The 21,604-nt window shown below is 40.0% G+C and overlaps 1 protein-coding gene across 8 annotated transcripts in view; it reads left to right on the forward strand.

The window, feature by feature from the left end:
- mlip (muscular LMNA-interacting protein) overlaps positions 1-21,604 on the forward strand; it is a 46,624-nt gene that overhangs the window by 6,844 nt on the left and 18,176 nt on the right. For 3 of the 8 annotated variants that reach the window (XR_004829557.2, XR_008078177.1, XM_052477873.1), the window contains exons 1-11: positions 6,505-6,624; positions 6,844-6,972; positions 8,730-8,867; positions 9,597-11,648; positions 12,071-12,142; positions 15,143-15,223; positions 15,601-15,684; positions 15,777-15,836; positions 17,249-17,293; positions 18,488-18,541; positions 18,710-18,838. Coding sequence is in view for 6 of the 8 variants with exons in the window: in XM_052477873.1 (XP_052333833.1) it covers positions 8,769-8,867; positions 9,597-11,648; positions 12,071-12,142; positions 15,143-15,223; positions 15,601-15,684; positions 15,777-15,836; positions 17,249-17,293; positions 18,488-18,541; positions 18,710-18,838 (2,676 nt within the window). In the remaining 2 variants the exon portion in view is untranslated. Of the gene's footprint in view, positions 1-6,504; positions 6,625-6,843; positions 6,973-8,729; positions 8,868-9,596; positions 11,649-12,070; positions 12,143-15,142; positions 15,224-15,600; positions 15,685-15,776; positions 15,837-17,248; positions 17,294-18,487; positions 18,542-18,709; positions 18,839-20,354; positions 21,471-21,604 lie in introns of those variants that run through there. The other 5 variants (XM_035800991.2, XM_035800992.2, XM_052477874.1 and 2 more) reach the window with 4 other exon arrangements.

The following is a 21,604-nucleotide window of genomic DNA, read 5'->3' on the forward strand; positions in this document are numbered from 1 at the left end:
GTTGTAGGGAAGTCAGGGAAGGGCAGGGAAGTCAGGCGCAGGAGAATCAAAACTTGATGGAATGGAGTAGTTTAATAACTTAAAACACAAAACTCCAAAACCATGAAATACAATAAAACAAAGTGGGTACGAGGACCCGTCGCGCACCAAATACAAAACATGAATACTGAACATAAAACAATCTCTGACAAAGACATGAGGGGAAACAGAGGGTTAAACACACAACAGGTAAAGAATGGGATTGAAACCAGGTGTGTAGGAAGATAAGACAAAACTAATGGAAAATGAAAAATGGATCAATGATGGCTAGAAGACCGGTGACGTCGACCGATTTTTGACAGATTTGGGATAGGGTTAAAATCAGTGGAGGCTGCTGAAGGGAGGACGGCTCATAATAATGGCTGAACAGAGTAAATGGAATGGCAACAAACACATGGAAACCATATGTTTGATGTATTTGATACCATTCCCCTCCAACCATTACCACGAGCCTGTCCTCCCCAGTTAAGGTGCCAACCTCCTGTGGAACAACTCAACGGTTAAATTTAGGCATTAATTCTGATTGGTTAAGTTAAAGGGTAAGGTTTTAGGGTAAGGTTAAAATGGTCCCTAGCACTGGGGATTAACCCCACGATCCTTGGAGCCTGCAGAGCCTTCTTGATGGTAGCCTACTTAATGGTGACAGCGCTCACCGTTGCCCCTAGTGGCAGGTATTGAAGGCATCTCTCGACGACCTGGGAACCTGGATGAACGTGAAGTACTGCATTGGATCTGGTGTGATCTGGCTGGTTGAAATGGCTTATTGTGGCTTTAAACCCCTAATTGTTGCTCCCTTTCTGACAGTGACTGAAGTGTAATCATCAAGTAATGCTACAAAGTAATGGCCCCATTTAAGAGATGATAGCAACATGTCTTTTGACATTGTATTTGCCACTCGCACTCAGTTTTAAGTGCATTTGTTGAGCGAAGGCTTTTGATGGAGTAGCTGGCCTCTAGAATCTAGATTGCTGTAATAAAAGTGAGGTAGAAAACCATGATCGTGAGCACTACTATCAAGACCACGGCTTCTTTTCACAATCACAACAACTTATCTTTGTTTTTAAAAGGGGAATGATTGGGCCTCCCGAGTGGCGCAGCGGTCTAAGGCACTGTATCGCAGAGCTAGAGGCATCACTACAGACCCGGGTTTGATCCTGGGCTGTATCACAACTGCCCGTGATCGGGAGTCCCATAGGGCAGCGCACAATTTGCCCAGCGTCATCCGGGCCTGGGGAGGGTTTGGCAGGGGGGCTTTACTTGGCTCATTGCGCTCTTGCGACTCCTTGAGGCGGGCCGGGCGCCTGCAGGCTGACCTCAGTCATCAGTTGAGCAGTGTTTCCTCCGACACATTGGTGCGGGCGGGTGTTAAGAAGCTTGGTTTGGCGGGTCATGTTTTGGAAGATGAATGACTCAACCTTCGCCTCCCGAGCACATTGGGGAGTTACAACGATGAGACAAGATTGAAAAGAGGGGTAAAATATATAAAAAGGCTAATGATTAAAGTGAGGTTCAATATGTAGTACATAATATCTCATACAGCAAAACCTAAACACAATGCGGATAACTTTTTCTGGGGGGGTGGACCCTAAGCAAAATGTTATTTGACGCAGAGAGAAGAAAAATATGAATTTCCTGAAATTCTAAACATTTTGCCATGGGGTGCTGAGAAAATATTGCAGTTTTAAAGCAAGTTTGCTGCAATTCTACACATTTTGTAAAGTGGCGGAGAGAAAATGTAGCAATTTTATAACTCATTTCATGCAATTCTACTCATGTTGCCATGGAGTGGACAGAAAAAGTAGCAGTTTTACAGCAAATTTTACTGCTCTTCCACACATTTTGTCATAGGGTGGAGAGATTTTCTTTGCGGTTTTAAAGCGAATTTCCTCCAATTCTACACATTTAACCATGATATACTGTATGCCATGTTAATATGATATCTGAGTGAGAGTGACTAACAAAATCAATGGGGGTCCCCTGGAGGTCAGAGCCCCTGGGCACATGCCCTTCACGCCTGGTCGATAATTCAACCATGATTACTACAAGTTTACATAGCTGGCTAAACTAACTTATCAATCTAAAAAGATTTAGCTGACATGGGCTAATTGAGTGACTGTCAGGGACTACTAATGCACAACCAAATTTCGAATTTTCACCATGTATATTCTACTGTTATAACTCTCAACAGTAAGTTCAGACCCCAACTGAGTTCCTAAACTCTGTTTTTTTTGAGGAGGTCAGTGGCCCCCTAGCAACCGAGGGCCCTAAGCGACCACTTATGTTGCTTTATGTTCAGGGCCGGCCCTGATACTATACTTTCACATCACAAGAAAACAGACAACAGTTACCTCATGCTCCTCACACCCTGTTCACAGCTAAGATCATAGTCACAGAAAGTAGAGGTACTGAGGTTGCTGCAGCACCCCCTGATAAATCACAATTAACAAATAATTAATACAAATAAATAAGTGGACTAGACCTTTATTATTCCTGTATGAGCGGAGAAAAATACTTGTCAGCAGAGCGGGGGAGAAAAACACCCCCGTAGACAACACCCCCACCCCAAAACATCTTCCTGCGGCCATGGCTAAGATGACTTTCAATGAGCAATAATGCCCACTTGCATTGTTGTATTGTATACAGGGACCTCTCAATGGCTACAAACCTTATGTTGCTGTACCGTAATCAATAATAGCAATAGTCAAATACAGTACCGCACTCAATTTGAACCAGTTATAGTTGTTAATTAATGATTTATAAAGTACATGTTAATCATTATTATTACAACAAACAAGACCCCCCAGCTATGAAAAACACACATTCCCCTCACCCCATTGTTTTGACACGCTGACATGAATTGACCAGGTTTTAATTGACCAACTTTTAACCAAATTATTACACAGCACCCTCTAGATTGGGAGTAATTAGCACGGTGACAACCAACCCTTGAGGCAACCAACCCTTGAGACAACCAACCCTTGAGACAACCAACGCTTGAGGCAACCAACCCTTGAGGCAACCAACCCTTGAGGCAACCAACCCTTGAGGCAACCAACCCTTGAGGCAACCAACCCTTGAGACAACCAACCCTTGAGGCAACCAACCCTTGAGACAACCAACCCTTGAGGCAACCAACCCTTGAGACAACCAACCCTTGAGAAAAACATCCCCTGAGACAACCAACATCTGAGACAACCAACCCGTCTCCCATACCAATTGACTTCTGTGAAAATACGTCTCCTCTTATCTCCAAGGGAGCAGATTCCTTTTTCTCAGTTATAACATTGCATGAATTATTCAGGGTATTATTCAGGGTAGGAATACGATTTTTCCAACTCTCGTATTTTGCTATTATCTCTTTGTTTGTTCATGGTGTCTGGCTAATCCACTTTTGGTGTAGGTATAAAATGTCTTGCTGTGCGTAATTAACAAAATTCGTATCTAAAAGGACCTAGAAGCATTTACTGTATGTAACATGATATGAAAGTTATGGTTTGTCAGTCATGATATATTGTGTCACTAACTGCTTTCAGCCTACTCTGTTTTCCACTATTTATAAGGACAGCTGATGAGAGTGGACATTTTAAAGGCTGCTGATTGCACTCTTGTTTATGTTTTCAGAGTAAATCTCATTCAAATGGATTTATAACAGCATTTTGTTTTGGGGAGAATTTCTTGTGGAATGGGCAAGCAGTTTAGCCCTCTGCCAAGATATTAACTGAGGTTGTTATTCAATCATTTCCAGTGTATTTTCAGAAAGCATGTTTAATTATCACAGCTGCTGTACCAATTAGCTACCCTGTGGCGCAGCGGTCTAAGGCACTGCATCTCAGTGCAAGAGGTGTCACTACAGACCCTGGTTTGAATCCAGCCTGTATCACATCCGGCTGTGATTGGGAGTCCCATAGGGTGGTGCACAATTGGTCCAGCGTCGTCCGGGTTTGGCCGGGGTAAGCCGTCATTGTAAATAAGAATTTGTTATTAACTGACCTGCCTAGTTAAAGGTTAAAGACAAAATAATAATAATAATGAGAATCAAACACAATTCTGAGAGCACTACAGATGGAGGATCTTTATTTGAGCCAGTGTGCTAAGGCAGGACAATAAGTCCTGCAACAGCAGTAAGTGTTTTAAAGTGGAAACTTCAGATGTGTCAAGTGACATAATAAAAACATCCCTCAGTTTAAACTTCAAATACACTGCAATTTTTAAAAATGTCCTGCATTTCAGGGAAATTCTTCTACACAAGGTGATCAAATTAAGATCTTATATCTGTATCACTTTTTCAAATTATGTTTGATTTTCGTAGCTGCTGTGCCGATCAAATACAATTCTGAAAGCAATAACTGGAAACCAACTATCAACCATTGATTTAATACCTGTAGCCTTAGTAGTTGTGTTTTTGTTGCTGTAATTAAACACTCATACTTCAATGTCTTGGAGCAACAGAGAAGGGAAAACAATGGAATGATCTGAAGTATTTGTGTGTTTGTGGGGTTTCCACTAGTTACCACAGTCACAAAGTAAATGTTGGCTATAATATCTTTAAAATTATGAAGAAAAAAAGGTGTTTCTCAGTCTTAATTTAATGTTAGGGTTATGAATAACGTTAGCAGTGTGGTTATGGTTAGGTTTAAAATCACATTTTAAGACGATAAATTGTATGTGTTTACGACTTTGTGGCTGTGGTAACTAGTGACAATCTTTGTTGGAGTCTTTTCTCTTAAGTTAGCTCTGGTCTCATGATAAACCCAGCGTCACTTCGCAATGGAGAAGTTACGAGAGCGTGAAATAAACAAGGCTATTTCTGTCTAGCGACATTAAATCGAGGACAAAATCTGAGCTGCCTGCCTACATTTACAGTGACTGTCAGTTCAGCTGTTGGCTCAACAAGAGAACACTCCAGTGATCCCAAGACATACCTCATGCAGTTAACTGCAAGTTTGCAAAAACATATTTTGTTAGCAGTTATATATAGCATAGTAAAATACAAAGTTGTGTCGATTCTGAAAAATTGCTAATTGCAACCAGGCTGCAATTAAAGGGACTTTTAACCATTTTTCACAATTTCATATTCATCATCTCCAGCACCACTCCAACATCAACATTGCAAATTGCCCGTTTCTATGTTTTGTAGTAAAAAAGATAGAAGAGAAGTGTTTCATCAACCAATTAGTAGGCAATGCCTACTCATAATTGGTTTAAAACACATGATGCACACCGATGATGTCATTTGAAACCTTCATCTTTTTACTACAAATCAGAAATGCGCCATTTTCACATATGTTGACGTTGGGTGTTGTGCAGGAGATTTGGAATATGAAGTAAAAAAATGTTGACATTTCCCTTTAAGTGTCACTATATGGCACTCCTACTCTCTGGTGGACAGATCTACCTAAACATAACTGGTACAGTAGAATATGTCGGGAAGGAAGGAGACGCATGGACCAACGAGCAGCAGTACTTCCGGTGTTTGGGTTTTTCATCACTGTGTTTTTTTGTTTTGTTCTTTGGACAAATCACGGTTTCGCAGGTGTTAACATCTTTCGAATTTCAGAAGGGGAGGGGAAATTCGTCCCGGGATCTTGCAAAGAGTGAGGTTCCACAACTCATTCCGGTTCCGCTCCTTGTTCTAGCATCTATTCATCTCTTCTCTTAACACGTATGGACCCAGAACTTAATCAAGCAGTTGATCAATTACGCAAGCCTTTAGTTCTGGTTTAACCAACATTAGGACACTCCCAATAAGCAAGTTAGTGGCATGGCAACACTCTGCTAGCTAAAGAAACAACCGTTGATTGCAGTGCCATTTCTTTTTACCGGCATGATCAATCTCTCTAAACTGGTAGTAAGGGATTCTAAACATTTACTTTATTTTCATTTCCTCAGGACTTTTAAATCTTATGTACAAAGTATGATCCAATTCAAGCACAACGCTTCAATATTGAACACTCATAGTCTTGGTTGTTGTAATGAATACTGTAGTCTACATATACGAGCAGGTTGATGAGGCAGAACTGAACGATTTCCATTAGATGAGCCAGATGAAAAGTTAAAATGGGCTATTATTGTAAAAATTCATGAAACAAGATTAATGATGAAATATGCTAACCTGTCACATACTTCCTCGTCATTGTGTAAACTTTTGTGGAGTTAAGGTTTAAGTTAATTAACATATACATTGGAATATTAATACCCACAGAATGTATCTTAATTTCTTTCAGTAGTATATACAGAACGTATATTCATTTATTTCAAGTAGTTAGATACTATTGATAATACAAAACATGTTTTCTTTCCAAATGGAGGAGGAGAAAAATGCACTTGTCTGCCTATATTCTTTGTCTCTTGCTCAGTCAGCCAACAATCATTAACTGTGAGATCTTAAAATGTGAACAGGGACGGACTCATTTCTCCCTCCTACGTGTACATATTCATGTAGTCTGAATTGAGCTTCTGTTCTGACACATTCCATTTTGAGTACTACATCCCAAAACCAATTTGGAAAAACACTGCATTATTGTCTTGAGCAGCTTTGGGCTTATTTCATGCAACTCTGACCAGAATAACTAAAGCAAGCAGAAGGTAAACCACATCTCAGGGCTTCTTTACTCTCTTTCAACATCCTTTTAAATGGTAGAAATACATATTTTATAGGTAGAAATATTCACAATATGTCTATCACTAGCGTGTGACAGTGCTTCAGCAATATAGTTTAATTACAAACTCAGATCATGTGATTTGAATAGTTTTTTAATGTGAAGATCACAGACATAAGATGATGTGTAACCATCTTATTTACAGGTCTCAGAAGAAGAAGTGTCATCCAAGCTTCTTTTTTATACGTTTGTGCCGTTGCTGAAGACATTGCCAATTAAAATCACGCTCACAGAGGCTGTGAAAACAGGACTACTCACAGGCAAACCAAATAAGGTACTTGGCACCAACTTCAATCAGCCACTTTTGTGTGGTCTCAATTCTTACACTGTAAAAGAAAAATATGTTGATTCCACATAAAATTGTAAGGGAACCAGCTGCATCAGGATTGTGCATTTTCAACTGGTTGCCTTACAATTAATTGTATGTTGAATAAACATATTTTTTATTGTATTTTTTTTATACAGTGTATGCATAAATACATGCACTCAGATAATATCCCTGTCAAAATATTGTTAATAATGCACCAACTGAACAGGATGAGATGACGTCTCTTCATTGATACAGCTATTTCAAATGTCATACTCTCATCAAATGAGAAAGAAATTGAAAATATGTTTGACCAATCCATGTTTGCGTCCATTTCCACAGTCTCAAACTTTGGCTGTAGCTTTTGTTGGTTTTCAATGCACCTGATTATGAAATGACAATGTTTATATAACATCAGTTGTCAAGTAGTTACTGTTGATATGGGAATCAGTTTTTCATTGAGCGAATCTTTCACACCACGCCCATGGGATTTTCAATGCGCTTCAATTCAAGCACTCAGTTAGCGGATCCATTTAGTTAAGGCAACCATGAAGCAAGTCTGTTGGCTATGTCGTGTAGAAAAATACTGCATTATCACATGGACAGAATTGTATCAGGCTTGTAGTACATGAGGTGTGGTTGTGAATAATATCTAGAGGGACTGGCTCAATAGGTTACCATAGATACAAATGTGAAGAGTTCAAAAACTCCAGGCCTTTTTTCTTTACCATGGTAACATACAGAACACATCTGCAAGTTATTTATTTATAGTCAATCTTAGGTTGTCTTTTGTGATGAATATGAAGGTCTGAGTTATGCACATGGATATCTAAGAGTCTGCTGTTCAGAAAACCAGCAGATGTCACAAGGAGGTTATTTCATAGGTGAATATAAACTGCAGGAGCAAACATGAAGTAGTATACAGTATATACTACAAATCAGGATAGATCAGGATACAAGTCTAGGTCCCAAAGGCTCCTTATCATCTTCTACCCCCAAGCCATATGACTGCTGAACAATTAATCAAATGGACACCCGGACAATTTACATTCTTGTTATCATGGATCAGTCTCAACCATGTCAATCATACCGTATGCCAAATGGTGTGGATTATGCAACAACTGTTGTTAAAGAGCTTCTCTTACTGTAGAAGTCCAGCTTGACCTTTTTCAACATCCATTTGGAGTACAATTGAAAGAAAGACACAATACATTGTTTTCTCCGCATAATAATTACATTTTAAATGCAGTGTATCACACATCTAGTTAACATCTAGTGAATCTAGTGAATCTCTGAAAGAAAACACTAACATTTATGAATGTTTCGTTTCATTTTATTTAGACAGTGACGAAAGATTTCTAAATGAATTGTGACTGTATGGAGAACATACTGTGTAATTCTGTCGTCAGTCAGTCATCCAGGACGGGTGTCCCTTCTCCCCTAGAGAAACGACTTACTATAATTATGAAGAACAAATAGTATCAGTTAAGCTCTTACTCAACCAGTGAGGCATGTGGTAGTGCATGTGGTAGTGCATGTGTACAGTTCATGTGGGACATGTGTTCTGGTAAAAGGAAACCCAGGAGAGAGACATAATTACACATCCCGCTCTCGCTTAGGAGCTGGAAGTTATACACAGGGACTTGCCGAGGTTCACTTCAGGATTGCTCAGGTTACAGTAACTCATCTAAGTGGCTCATCAAGGTTTCCTGATCCTCTGTCAGAATTGAGGAGTTCCCAAGCAGAAGGCGACTGAACACACCATGTCGGACGGAGGGCTTTTCAAGGCAGAGGTGATCTATATCAGTGACGGTGAAAAACGCGGAGCAGGGGACATGGTCCAACAGGAGACATATACTCGGGTAAGTGCTTATGCTCTACTCTTACTACCTCAATGTGATACTCGCATTTACAGCAGAACCAACAACAACATGAATCACAATGTGAATCTTAAAGCTTTGTATTCATGTTCTATATGTCGCACCTTCTCTGCTTGAGGCCAAGACATAGTAACTTTAATGGAAGTTGGGCAAAAATATTTGATAATAACAATGTTTTTCTAAGGCTAACAGCTTGACTCCCTTCCATATGTGACCATTTTAATGACGTACTGTAGCTTCTGAGATTAAATCTATACATAGTAATAAAAATGACACACAAATGGCAGATCGGAATTTTTGGTTCCAACCCTACTTGCCTTTGCTTGTACCTTTTAAATGAGAGAACATGCCTTATGAGATTCAATTTTTACATAGTATACCAAAAGACAAACAACTTGGTTATATGAAGCTATGGTTACAATCCTGATTTGAAGTTGGGTCTCAGATATGCAATGTATTAGTGATTATGTAAAAATCAGTTTTTTTTTACCCTTTTCTAAATTATATTTGCCTGAGACTGCTTTAATTACTTTGCAAATGAATGGCAAAATGTTTATGTATCATGGTTCAATAATTCAGAATTTGAAATGAAATGAAATCAAATAAATCTACCTCATTGACAGTCGTCTTCAGTTATCATTAGTCAACAATGTGTTAATTAATATTCATAGAACCTTTTCACCCCTATCCCATGTTTTTTCCCCTTCTCAGTTGATATCTCCTCCTGATCACACAACCCCACCCCAGACCCCTCCCCCTATAAATACCCAGCCAGAAAATACAGTCCACCATTTTGTATCCGGGCCCGCTACTATGGAAACAGCTGTTAACAAACACCAGGGCATTTCTCAGCAGCAGTGGCACAACACCCCTGTGGGTGCTGAGGTCAGCTTGGATCTCTTTTTAAATAGGGAGTCTGACTCAGACGAGAGACTAAGCCCCGCTAACTCCACAGACCTGTTTCCTGCTTCTTCCAAGAGTCAGAGTCAGGAGTCCATCCTCTCTGAGAGTTGGGACAAAGACAGGAGCTGGTCAGCACTGCAAATGTCCCCTGAGACGTCTTGCGCGGTGTCCCCGTGCTCCTCAGTGAGATCTGGCATGTTCACCCCCTCTGTTGTGCGAGTCAAGAGGCACTTCCTAGAACCTGGCTCCAGTTTAGTCCACATGCCGCCAACCTGTCTCTCACCAACTTGTTGTGCAAGTCCCTCCTCGTCCCCCTGTCCCCTGTCCCCCCGCTCCCGCCACAGGCCCCCTCCCACGCGGCTCTCCCTGCTAACAGCTATCCTCCGAAAGGGCCGCCTGCCAGTCCTGTCCCCTACTCTGACTCTACAGAGACCCTACTCCCCCTGCTGGCCCATTCACCATGGGACTTCCTGTAACGCCTGCTCTGCAGCCTCCAGTGTGGCCTCTATTCCTCTGGAGGTGTTCTCATCCAGGGCCCAGTCCTCAGCCTCCATACACAGCCCAGCTCAGAGTTACCATCACAGGGATGGATGTGTGTTAGAGTCCCTTAGATCTGTCAATGCACCCCTGTCCATAGAGTCTAAGGAGCTTTCCACCTCATGGAGAATGGTTGGCCCTCACAGCCCACCATTAAGACACTCAGAAAAACTGAAATCAAACAATGGAATTATCTCTGAGAGGGTCACCTCCCCCTCTTATCGAAGCCTTGTGGCATCACCAGTGCCACCGTTGTCTCAAGCGTTCCCTCAAAACCTCCCCAAACCAGTAGACCACACCAAAGTTCCAAGTCCACCTCTGTACTCATCACACTCACGATTCAGACGTCTGTTTCCTGAACCACTCGACAACTCAGTTAACTCAAGACTTAACTCACTGTCGCCTGAGCCGAAACCAGTTAAGAACCAAGGGGCTTCTGTGCCCCAAGATTCAAATCAACCCCTGTATTCGTCACACTCAAGACTTAAATGTCTGTCTCCTAATCCAGCTCACAACCAGGGGACCTCTGCATGTCAACCTCTTTACTCATCCTTCTCAAAGCTCAGCTCATCGCCTCCCGGAATAGTAAACTCCTCATCAAACTCAACACTCGACTCACTGTCTCCCGGACCAGTAAACACCTCTTCAAACTCAACACTTGACACACTGTCTGCTGAACCTAAACCAGTTAGCAAGAACTTTGTACAAGCTCTGAATTCTCACATACAATCAAAGCTCACCTTTCTGTCTTCTGCACCTGCTAATAACCAGGATACCTTTAAGGCCCTCAATACGTCTACACCTGAAGTTTCCTCCATGGGAACCTCTAACAATGGGGGGATTTCTATGGGGACCCTTAACACACGGGGGACCGCAAGGCCCCAAGTTTGGAGTCCACTGTCCTACTCATGTCTTTCCAGGTCTCCTAAACCTCCCTCTCTCTCCTGCTGTGCCCCAGAGGGCCATCTTTCTGCCTCATCCCACTCACCCAGTGGCATAGTTTCCTCTGCACAGAGGTACACAGATACAATATCACCAACCCCATTACAGAACGGCCTGAAAACACCTCCACCCTCGATGCTGCAACTCGGTGTCTCCCCAGCTCACAGAGCTTTCCACCTCACTCCCACCCTCTACACACCCCCAGGATGTCCATCCCCTAAGCCCCCCACTCCCCCTTCTACACCTGACCGTTTCACCCTCTCCCCTTCTCCGGCGCCCCTGACCCGCGACCTTACTCCGTCTCCCTCTCTCTCCCTGCGCTCTACGCCCTCTCCATGCCTATGGAGGGAGATGTCAGACTCCATTGATACAAAAAGAAAGGTAGCTACTCTGCATGCTGGCATGCAGTCCAATCGCACGCCACCTGCATGAGTCAAGTAAACAAGGACAAAGGAAACTATTAATGTTCTGTGACCGACATTGAGTACTGTAAGAATGATTGCGTATCTGGCAAGATGCCACTCGGCTAAAAATGATCTTGTTAACTTACAACCTCTAACAGTAACTATATTGTCCTTGGTTCCCAACTGTCATATTTGCTTTTCAGAGACAGTTAGTGAAAGTTTTTTTTCATTAAAATGTTGTAGGGTTCAAGTGCATTATGTCTAAACAGAATTGTGTTGTTACATTGAGAAATTGAATCATTTTGAACATTTCTAGCAAAGCCCAGCCTGGGAATAGCACTATAAATAAGATTTGTTTTGTATTTTTCATATCCCTCCACCTATCCCTCTCAACTCTAGCCACACAAGATCAAGTTAAGCTATAAAGCCCTCGCTGCAATTCCCACAAACATCGTTCTGTTGGACCAGCAGGTAAGTACAGTCTGCTGACGTTTCTGTTGAAAACCCAATATCCCTATCTCATTGTTAATTGACAATCAGCCAGGAACATTACAGTTAAACAGCTGCCAAATTATGGTTGATACAGACACACCTGACCTGGATCAATCGGCAGTAGAAACAATAAACTGTTTTTCCAACCCCTGTTTTGTTAAAAAGCTGACAGATAGGGCTGGAGAAAATGTAACCATTCAAAATTATAGACAGAGTTAGGGATGCAAGGACTGACCATCCATGATATAAAAATTACAGTTTCAATCATGTTTTGAGGCTATATAGCGTTTGTTTACATTTACTTTGTTTACAAACAATGGAGTTAAACAAGCTAATATTTTGGGTTCTGATGGGGTACGACAGTTGAACTAAGCTCATGAGGCATTTTTAAGTTATATTCTTGAAGAATCAATGGGTACACATCATACATTTATAAGTCCAAATATGTCTGTAGTAACTGCCCCTTTTAAGTTCAACAGTCCAAATATGTATGTAGTAACTGCCCCTTTAAGTTCAACAGTCCAAATATGTCTGTAGTAACTGCCCCTTTAAGTTCAACAGTCCAAATATGTCTGTAGTAACTGCCCCTTTAAATTCAACAGTCCAAATATGTCTGTAGTAACTGCCCCTTTAAGTTCAACAGTCCAAATATGTCTGTAGTAATTGCCCCTTTAAGTTCAACAGTCCAAATATGTCTGTAGTAACTGCCCCTTTAAGTTCAACAGTCCAAATATGTCTGTAGTAACTGCCCCTTTAAGTTCAACAGTCCAAATATGTCTGTAGTAACTGCCCCTTTAAGTTCAACAGTCCAAATATGTCTGTAGTAACTGCCCCTTTAAGTTCAACAGTCCAAATATGTCTGTAGTAACTGCCCCTTTAAGTTCAACAGTCCAAATATGTCTGTAGTAACTGCCCCTTTAAGTTCAACAGTCCAAATATGTCTGTAGTAACTGCCCCTTTAAGTTCAACAGTCCAAATATGTCTGTAGTAACTGCCCCTTTAAGTTCAACAGTCCAAATATGTCTGTAGTAACTGCCCCTTTAAGTTCAACAGTCCAAATATGTCTGTAGTAACTGCCCCTTTAAGTTCAACAGTCCAAATATGTCTGTAGTAACTGCCCCTTTAAGTTCAACAGTCCAAATATGTCTGTAGTAACTGCCCCTTTAAGTTCAACTGTCCAAATATGTCTGTAGTAACTGCCCCTTTAAGTTCAACAGTCCAAATATGTCTGTAGTAACTGCCCTTTTAAGTTCAACAGTCCAAATATGTATGTAGTAACTGCCCCTTTAAGTTCAACAGTCCAAATATGTCTGTAGTAACTGCCCCTTTAAGTTCAACAGTCCAAATATGTCTGTAGTAACTGCCCCTTTAAATTCAACAGTCCAAATATGTCTGTAGTAACTGCCCCTTTAAGTTCAACAGTCCAAATATGTCTGTAGTAATTGCCCCTTTAAGTTCAACAGTCCAAATATGTCTGTAGTAACTGCCCCTTTAAGTTCAACAGTCCAAATATGTCTGTAGTAACTGCCCCTTTAAGTTCAACAGTCCAAATATGTCTGTAGTAACTGCCCCTTTAAGTTCAACAGTCCAAATATGTCTGTAGTAACTGCCCCTTTAAGTTCAACAGTCCAAATATGTCTGTAGTAACTGCCCCTTTAAGTTCAACAGTCCAAATATGTCTGTAGTAACTGCCCCTTTAAGTTCAACAGTCCAAATATGTCTGTAGTAACTGCCCCTTTAAGTTCAACAGTCCAAATATGTCTGTAGTAACTGCCCCTTTAAGTTCAACAGTCCAAATATGTCTGTAGTAACTGCCCCTTTAAGTTCAACAGTCCAAATATGTCTGTAGTAACTGCCCCTTTAAGTTCAACAGTCCAAATATGTCTGTAGTAACTGCCCCTTTAAGTTCAACAGTCCAAATATGTCTGTAGTAACTGCCCCTTTAAGTTCAACAGTCCAAATATGTCTGTAGTAACTGCCCCTTTAAGTTCAACAGTCCAAATATGTCTGTAGTAACTGCCCCTTTAAGTTCAACAGTCCAAATATGTCTGTAGTAACTGCCCCTTTAAGTTCAACAGTCCAAATATGTCTGTAGTAACTGCCCCTTTAAGTTCAACAGTCCAAATATGTCTGTAGTAACTGCCCCTTTAAGTTCAACAGTCCAAATATGTCTGTAGTAACTGCCCCTTTAAGTTCAACAGTCCAAATATGTCTGTAGTAACTGCCCCTTTAAGTTCAACAGTCCAAATATGTCTGTAGTAACTGCCCCTTTAAGTTCAACAGTCCAAATATGTCTGTAGTAACTGCCCCTTTAAGTTCAACAGTCCAAATATGTCTGTAGTAACTGCCCCTTTAAGTTCAACTGTCCAAATATGTCTGTAGTAACTGCCCCTTTAAGTTCAACCGTGCAGTCGGATTTTGGGGCAACAAGTTGAGGAATGAAAAATTTAAGTATTTTTAGTGACTGAAATTAGGTGGTTTATTCAGTCAAATGGAGGAATAACATGCTATAATAATAACATGCTTATTGGAATGAGTCACTACAGTTCTCATTTCGTCAACAGAATTGGAATGACTTGATTTTGTTACTACAGAAAATGAATGACTTTTGATTGTGCCTGTGACAGGGTTGACATGCTTCAGACTGAGGATAGAAGTGGATGACAGGAACATTTACAAAATGCCTGACAGCCTCAAACGCTTTACAAATGTTGACTCAATAGAAAATACATTAAAACATGCTCCATTGAAAGAATTAAAAAAGTTTGTAAAACCTTGAAAGTTGTTCTATTCGTTCTGTGTAGATCACATGACAAAGGAAGAGAACATATACTACAAAGAAAAACTTTCATACAGTATGTGAGGATCAGGAAAATTCTCACACAAAAGGGTGATCAAATTAAGATCCTACACCTGTACGTACTGTACTGTACGTTGTGTCCATTGATGTTTCCATCTCAATTTATATTGCTTTCACAGGCAATTGATGATCAAGTGCACAAAGAAGGAGATTCACAGGACCCAGTGGACAGACGTAAGAAAGAGGACACACATGCAGAGGTACAGTACAGTGGAGTATAGTGAAGAACAGTGTGGCCTCTGATTCCTAAGACACTGTGTACTTGTTGCATCAATTATTTTGTAAATATATTCTGTAAATGCTTGTTTGCCACAACTTTTCTTTACACGTTTCCATGTAGACGTACTTGACTTTGTGGCAGCTGAGCATCTGTACTGTAAAAAAGTCCACGACTTTCTCTGAAGTTTTCGGAAACCAATTTAGTCCGTTCAAAAGTAAAGTGCAAATTTCTATTTTAAAACCATATATTGCAGAACTGTTAGCTTGATGATAAAGGTCTTGTTAATAATATTACAGCTACTATAGCCTTGCCTATATGCTGCAAGAATGTCTATTTAACTGCTGATTCTCTCTACAGATGTGTTCCCCTGCACAGTTGCGAAAGCAGTCAGAAGATCTGTACGCTGTCATAGACGAAGTGTTAGAGGACCCCATTCCAATGGTGAGTTTTTTATTGACCTGCACTCACTTGAGCCAAAGTAGAAGAGATCAAATTAAGTGTTCTCTTTTATGATTACTTTTGGCATCTTTCAGCGCCAAGCATCTCCCGCTCTCGCGTACTCCAGGGAATCAATGGACAAATGTGCACCAAAGGTATGTAAGATGCTGTTCAGGTGGGCCTTCGTGCTTCAGCAAACTAATTAAAGGAGGGCAGCTCAATAGCAATGTCAAAAATCAGGAGAAGGGCTTACCAAGAAAAACTTCCAATGTAAGAAGCACTCACAGCAATATGTAGAATAGAATAGAACACTTTTATCCCCCAAGAAGGAACTTCAGTTGTGGCAAGTCAGATAAGGGGCGGCAGGGTAGCCTAGTGGTTAGAGCGTTGGACTAGTAACCGGAAGGTTGCAAGTTCAAACCCCCGAGCTGACAGAACTGCCGTTCTGCTCCTGAACAGGCAGTTAACCCACTAACCCCCATTGAAAATAAGAATTTGTTCTTAACTGACTTGCCTGGTTAAATAAAGGTAAAATAAAACAAGATAAAGATATATATAGTAAATATACAAACAACAACATTCACATGTCTGATACAAATGCTTACAAGGTATAATATATACAAGATATAATAATAATATATACAAGATAAACATACTGCACACATTACTGCACACACTGGTAAAAAAAACTGTTAGTGGTTCTCTTGGTTTCAAAAGAGTATACGCCCTGATTGCGCTATTGCATATTTACTATTAAGTGGATGTGTTATCCAAAATGATTTCTTTACCCCTCTTACATGAGCGGTCTGTTTAAATGTCTCGTAGGTGGCTCGTCTCTTATGTCAGACTTTGTTCAGTTTCTCATAACTTATTAGAAAGAAATAATGTGATCCATTCTTATTGGCAATCTAATGCACAACGGAAAACGTTGTATCACTATGCATGTCTATAAATCTCAGTGAAAACTCAAATAATCTCATTACATTGCATACAGGTACAGTAATCTCATTACATTGCATACAGGTACATTAATCTCATTACAATGCATACAGGTACAGTAATCTCATTACATTGCATACAGGTACATTAATCTCATTACAATGCATACAGGTACAGTAATCTCATTACATTGCATACAGGTACAGTAATCTCATTACAATGCATACAGGTACAGTAGCATAATATCCCTTTCTACATCCATTATTCCAACTGTCTTTGTATGTTGGAGTGTGTGTGTGCATTCGTGTGTGTGTGTGTGCGTGCGTGCGTGTGTGCTTGTGTGTGTGCGTTTGGTCAGATACTGATCATATGAAATGAGATGATCCTCTAACTGGCTGATAATTATGTTGGTAATATCCCCTTCCATAGGGCTACACAATGTGTTACACAAAGTGGATTGAAAAGACAGTCCAGATGTATAAAGGTGACATTCAGGATCATAACAGTCTACTTATACAATTACCACCACAAACAGCCCAGCAAGTAGATAAACTGACTTTACCAGGAATAGTCTTCTCATAAAGTTGTCATTATTTGCGTTTCTCTGTCTGCTTTCTCCCACATGTAGCGATACACTTCATTGCCAAGGTCATTGGGACGTGAAACGAAATATGTGAGTATACATATGCATGTTTGTTTTGTCCCCTAAGCAAGATCCACTATATATTCCAAAATAAATGAGAATGCTTGTTATTGTGCATCTGGAACTGCAAACTTGCTCCCTAAAGGAACAAAACAAACAATTTTCAGGCTCTACAAAAAGATTAATCTGATGTCTACATTGGAAAGCACAATAACTTTGTTGACTAATTACTGTGTCTGTAATTAAATGACTACACAATGTGCTATATTTGATCAATCCATGAGGTATTCTTTGTTGTGCTGTTATCATTTCTCGTATGTGTTTGTAAGAAAATAAATGAATAGAATATCCTGAAAAAGATTGACCTCATGAGATTTGGAGATACCCTGTATATGAAAGCAGGTTACATTGCATAGGGAACATCAACATTTTGTTTCTTAGAGTAGTGGGTATGTCTGAGAAGGGGATTTTCTGAGTGAAAACTTGTGGCGGACTTTTGCTTTCATGATATCATTACGGTGGGGATGTTCTACCCCTCAATGGGTCTTCAGATATCAAGCTGGAAATGTAATCTGTTATAGTTAATAAACTATATCTGTAAATATTTAGATTAATACAACAACTTACTGAAGTATCTCAGCATGCAAACAACATGACAGCTTTGTCTGGGGAACGAGACTGCATGATAAGACAGGACTCAAAACAAAACCAGTCATGAATGTTTCATTATGTTGCATTTATATTCACTGAACTTTACGAATCTTACATCAAGAGACACATCATTATTTTCAAGATTTTGTCTTCAGTAGAGTCCATTGTCATCGAAGCCAAAGAAAGACTCTTTCTAATCAAAGGAAGACTAGTTCTTTGTGCAGCAAGTTGACACTTGGATGATTACATACTGTATGTGGGATCTTAATTTGATCATCCTGTTGCAGGATAACAGGAAATGTAAAGCTTGTTGTGTATTTAAGGTTTAAAAGGCTTCTGAAGTTTATTTCCACTTTGAAATTGTAGACTTTTATTTTCCCTTTACAAAAAATGTATTAACCCATACTAAAATGTCAATTTAATTATAATCAAAATGATAATTCACCTGTTCTTACAGGATAATTTTTCTGCTGTAGCAAACTGGGTCAAATTAAGATCCTACGTTTGTAGGAAAAATCCAAAATACATCATCAACATTATATACAGTATGTGCTGATATTTTATTTTTTACAGGCAACCTTCAACCTACAACGGTCTGTTGAGAGAAAACTGGCAGACACCTATAAGGTAGTTATTCTATTGCAAATATGTCAAATCTGTTTAAACTATGTTATGCTAATGAATGGCCATCACATATGCTTTGCTATTTCTTTATTAAGTGTATATTTACTGTGATCTTATGTTTTCGTTATCTACTAAATCAAATTAATCGAGACATATTTTCAAACCTTACAGACCAAGCCTGGCGTAATTCGACCTGCCAATATTATCCCAAGATTGCCAGAGGAAAATGATGATGAAGCATTTCATCCAAACCCCTTCAAACAATATCTGGACGAGTTGACTGTCAATGACCAGAACAAGGTAGGCATAGTTTAACCCACAATACCTTGGTATTAGGTTACCTCAGAACACATATCTGTTGAAAACAACTACGTTTATCTTATGGGATTGCCTGATTCATTCAGAGTATGCATATTAACCAGCACTTAGACATAACTGTTTCCAAATAGCATACTTGACATACAAAAATGGGAAAGTGGGTTTAGTGTAGAACTTCTGCATAAGTCTCTGTTTACTTGTAAAGGTTTTACTTTAGAGGCTTTCCTTTTTTTCTTCTTTTTTTTATTTGTAGATTTTCAGACATGGGAACAGAGACATTGAAACAGTACAACACACCCAGTCCTTTAAAACCCCGCCCACCCCACCGCTTCTGTCCGTCCCTCCCTCCCTTCCTTCCTCCCTCCCACCCACCCCTTCCATCCCACCCCCACCCCCCACCCCCCACCCCCCACCCCCCACCCCACCCCTCCCTCCCTCCCCACCAAGGCATCATACCAAGACATCATAAAATAAAAAATTTAAATAGACACAAAAAAAAACATTGAGAAAAACAAAAACAAAAACAAAAACAATAGCAATACTTTGTGACAACAATCGTAATGATTGGTCACACAACAGCACTACTGATCTTTATTAGCAGCTCCAACACATCTGGCCCATATCATTGCCTCTTAGTCCTTGTCCCGGGGACCCTGAGGGGCGCACAACCCCACCCCAGCCTCCAGCACACTGACTCCAATCAAGGGCTTGGTAATGAGTCGTTTTGTTGAATCGAGAGAGCTTGCGCCGTGGCAATAACAAAGATGCAGAGGTTATTGGATTTGCTGTTTAGTCAAATGGAACTAGGATTAGTTAAATTCAAGAGCATTTTAATTATATTCATTAGGTTTAGAGATGTTTTGTAAAACCATAGTTTGTAGATATAGGTCTGTCAGTTTTTCAAGAACATGAAGGTAGATTGGCTACATTTGCCATGACTGAAAGGCACTGCAGTCGCTTCAATCTTGACCTTGTTGACCTGAAATGATTTGTGAAAGATGGGAGAGATCATTTAAGACAATTTTAGGCGATATGTTAAAGTAGGAATCCTTAATATTGAAACTGCCACGTCCGTTTGGGATAACAAAGAAGTTACTGCAAACATAACTTTGGACACGCCTACTCATTCAAGGGCTATTCTAATCTATGAAATAACACATATGGAATCATGTAGTAACCAAAAAAAGTGTTAAACAAGTCAAAATATGGTTTGGGATGAGTTGGACTGCAGAGTGAAGGAAAAGCAGCCAACAAGTGCTCAGCATATGTGGGAAGTCCTTCAAGACTAATGGAAAAGCATCCTCGGGAAGCTGGTTGAGAGAATGCCTAGAGTGTGCAAAGCTGTCACCAAGGCAAAGGGTGGCTACTTTGAAGAATCTCAAATGTAAAACATATTTTGATTTGTTTAACATATGTGTTATTTCATAGTTTTGATGTCATCACTATTATTCTACAATGTTTAATTATATATGTTTTTATTTCACCTTTTTTTAACCAGGTAAGCTTGTTGAGAACAAGTTCTCATTTACAACTGTGACCTGGCCAAGATAAAGCAAAGCAGTGCAACACAAACAACAACACAGAGTTACACATGGAATAAACAAGCATACAGTCAATAACACAATAGAAAAAAAATGTCTATATACAGTGTGCGCAAATGGCGTGAGGAGGTAAGGCAATAAATAGGCCATAGTAGCGAAGTAATTACAATTTAGCAAATTAACACTGGAGTGATAGATGAGCAGATGGTGATGTGCAAGTAGAAATACTGGTGTGCAAAAGAGCAGAAAAGTAAATAAAAACAATATGGGGATGAGGTAGGTAGATTGGGTGGGCTATTTACAGATGGGCTATGTACTGTTGCAGCGATCAGTTAGCTGCCCAGATAGCTGATGTTTGAAGTTAGTGAGGGAAATATAAGTCTCCAGCGTCAGAGATTTTTGCAATTTGTTCCAGTCATTGGCAGCAGAGAACAGGTAGGAAAGGCGGCCAAAGGAGGTGTTGGCTTTGGGGAATGACCAGTGAGATATACCTGTAGAAAATAGTAAAAATAAAGAAATACCCTTGAATGAGTAGGTGTGTCCAAATTTTTGTCTGGTACTTTAATTTGACTCAAAAGAAAAGTGAGTTTGTGGGTGATTCTCCAATACAATGTCACATTATGTAAGCTCCTACTGACAAACTTTTAATGTTCCTATCAAGTACATATGAAGAGTTTATTTCCAAAACACTATACAGTGCCAACAGGACAATGACCCTAAGCACACAGCCAAGATAATGCACGAGTGGCTTCAGGACAAGTCTCTGAATGTCCTTGAGTGGCCCAGCCAGAGCCCGGGTTTAAACCAATTGAATATCTCTGGAGAGACCTCAAAATAGGTGTGTAGCAACGCTTCCCATCCAACCTGACAGCACTTGAAAGGATCTGCAGAGAAGAATGGGAGAGACTCCCCAAATACAGGTGTGCCAAGCTTGTAGCGTCATACCCAAGAAGACTCGAGGCTGTAATCACTGCCAAAGGCCCTTCAACAAAGTACTGAGTAAAGGGTCTGAATACTTAAGTAAATGTGATATTTCAGTTGTTTATTATTAATAAAATAGTATAAAAACCTGTTTTTCCTTTGTCATTATGGGTTATTGTGTGTAGATTGATGAGGGGGTAAAAAACTATTTAATCCATTTTAGAACAAGGCTGTAACCTAACAAAATGAGCAAGGCCGTAACCTAACAAAATGAGCAAGGCTGTAA

This window comes from Oncorhynchus keta, chromosome 24, assembly GCF_023373465.1.
Source record: "Oncorhynchus keta strain PuntledgeMale-10-30-2019 chromosome 24, Oket_V2, whole genome shotgun sequence".
Taxonomy (NCBI): Eukaryota; Metazoa; Chordata; class Actinopteri; order Salmoniformes; family Salmonidae; genus Oncorhynchus; species Oncorhynchus keta.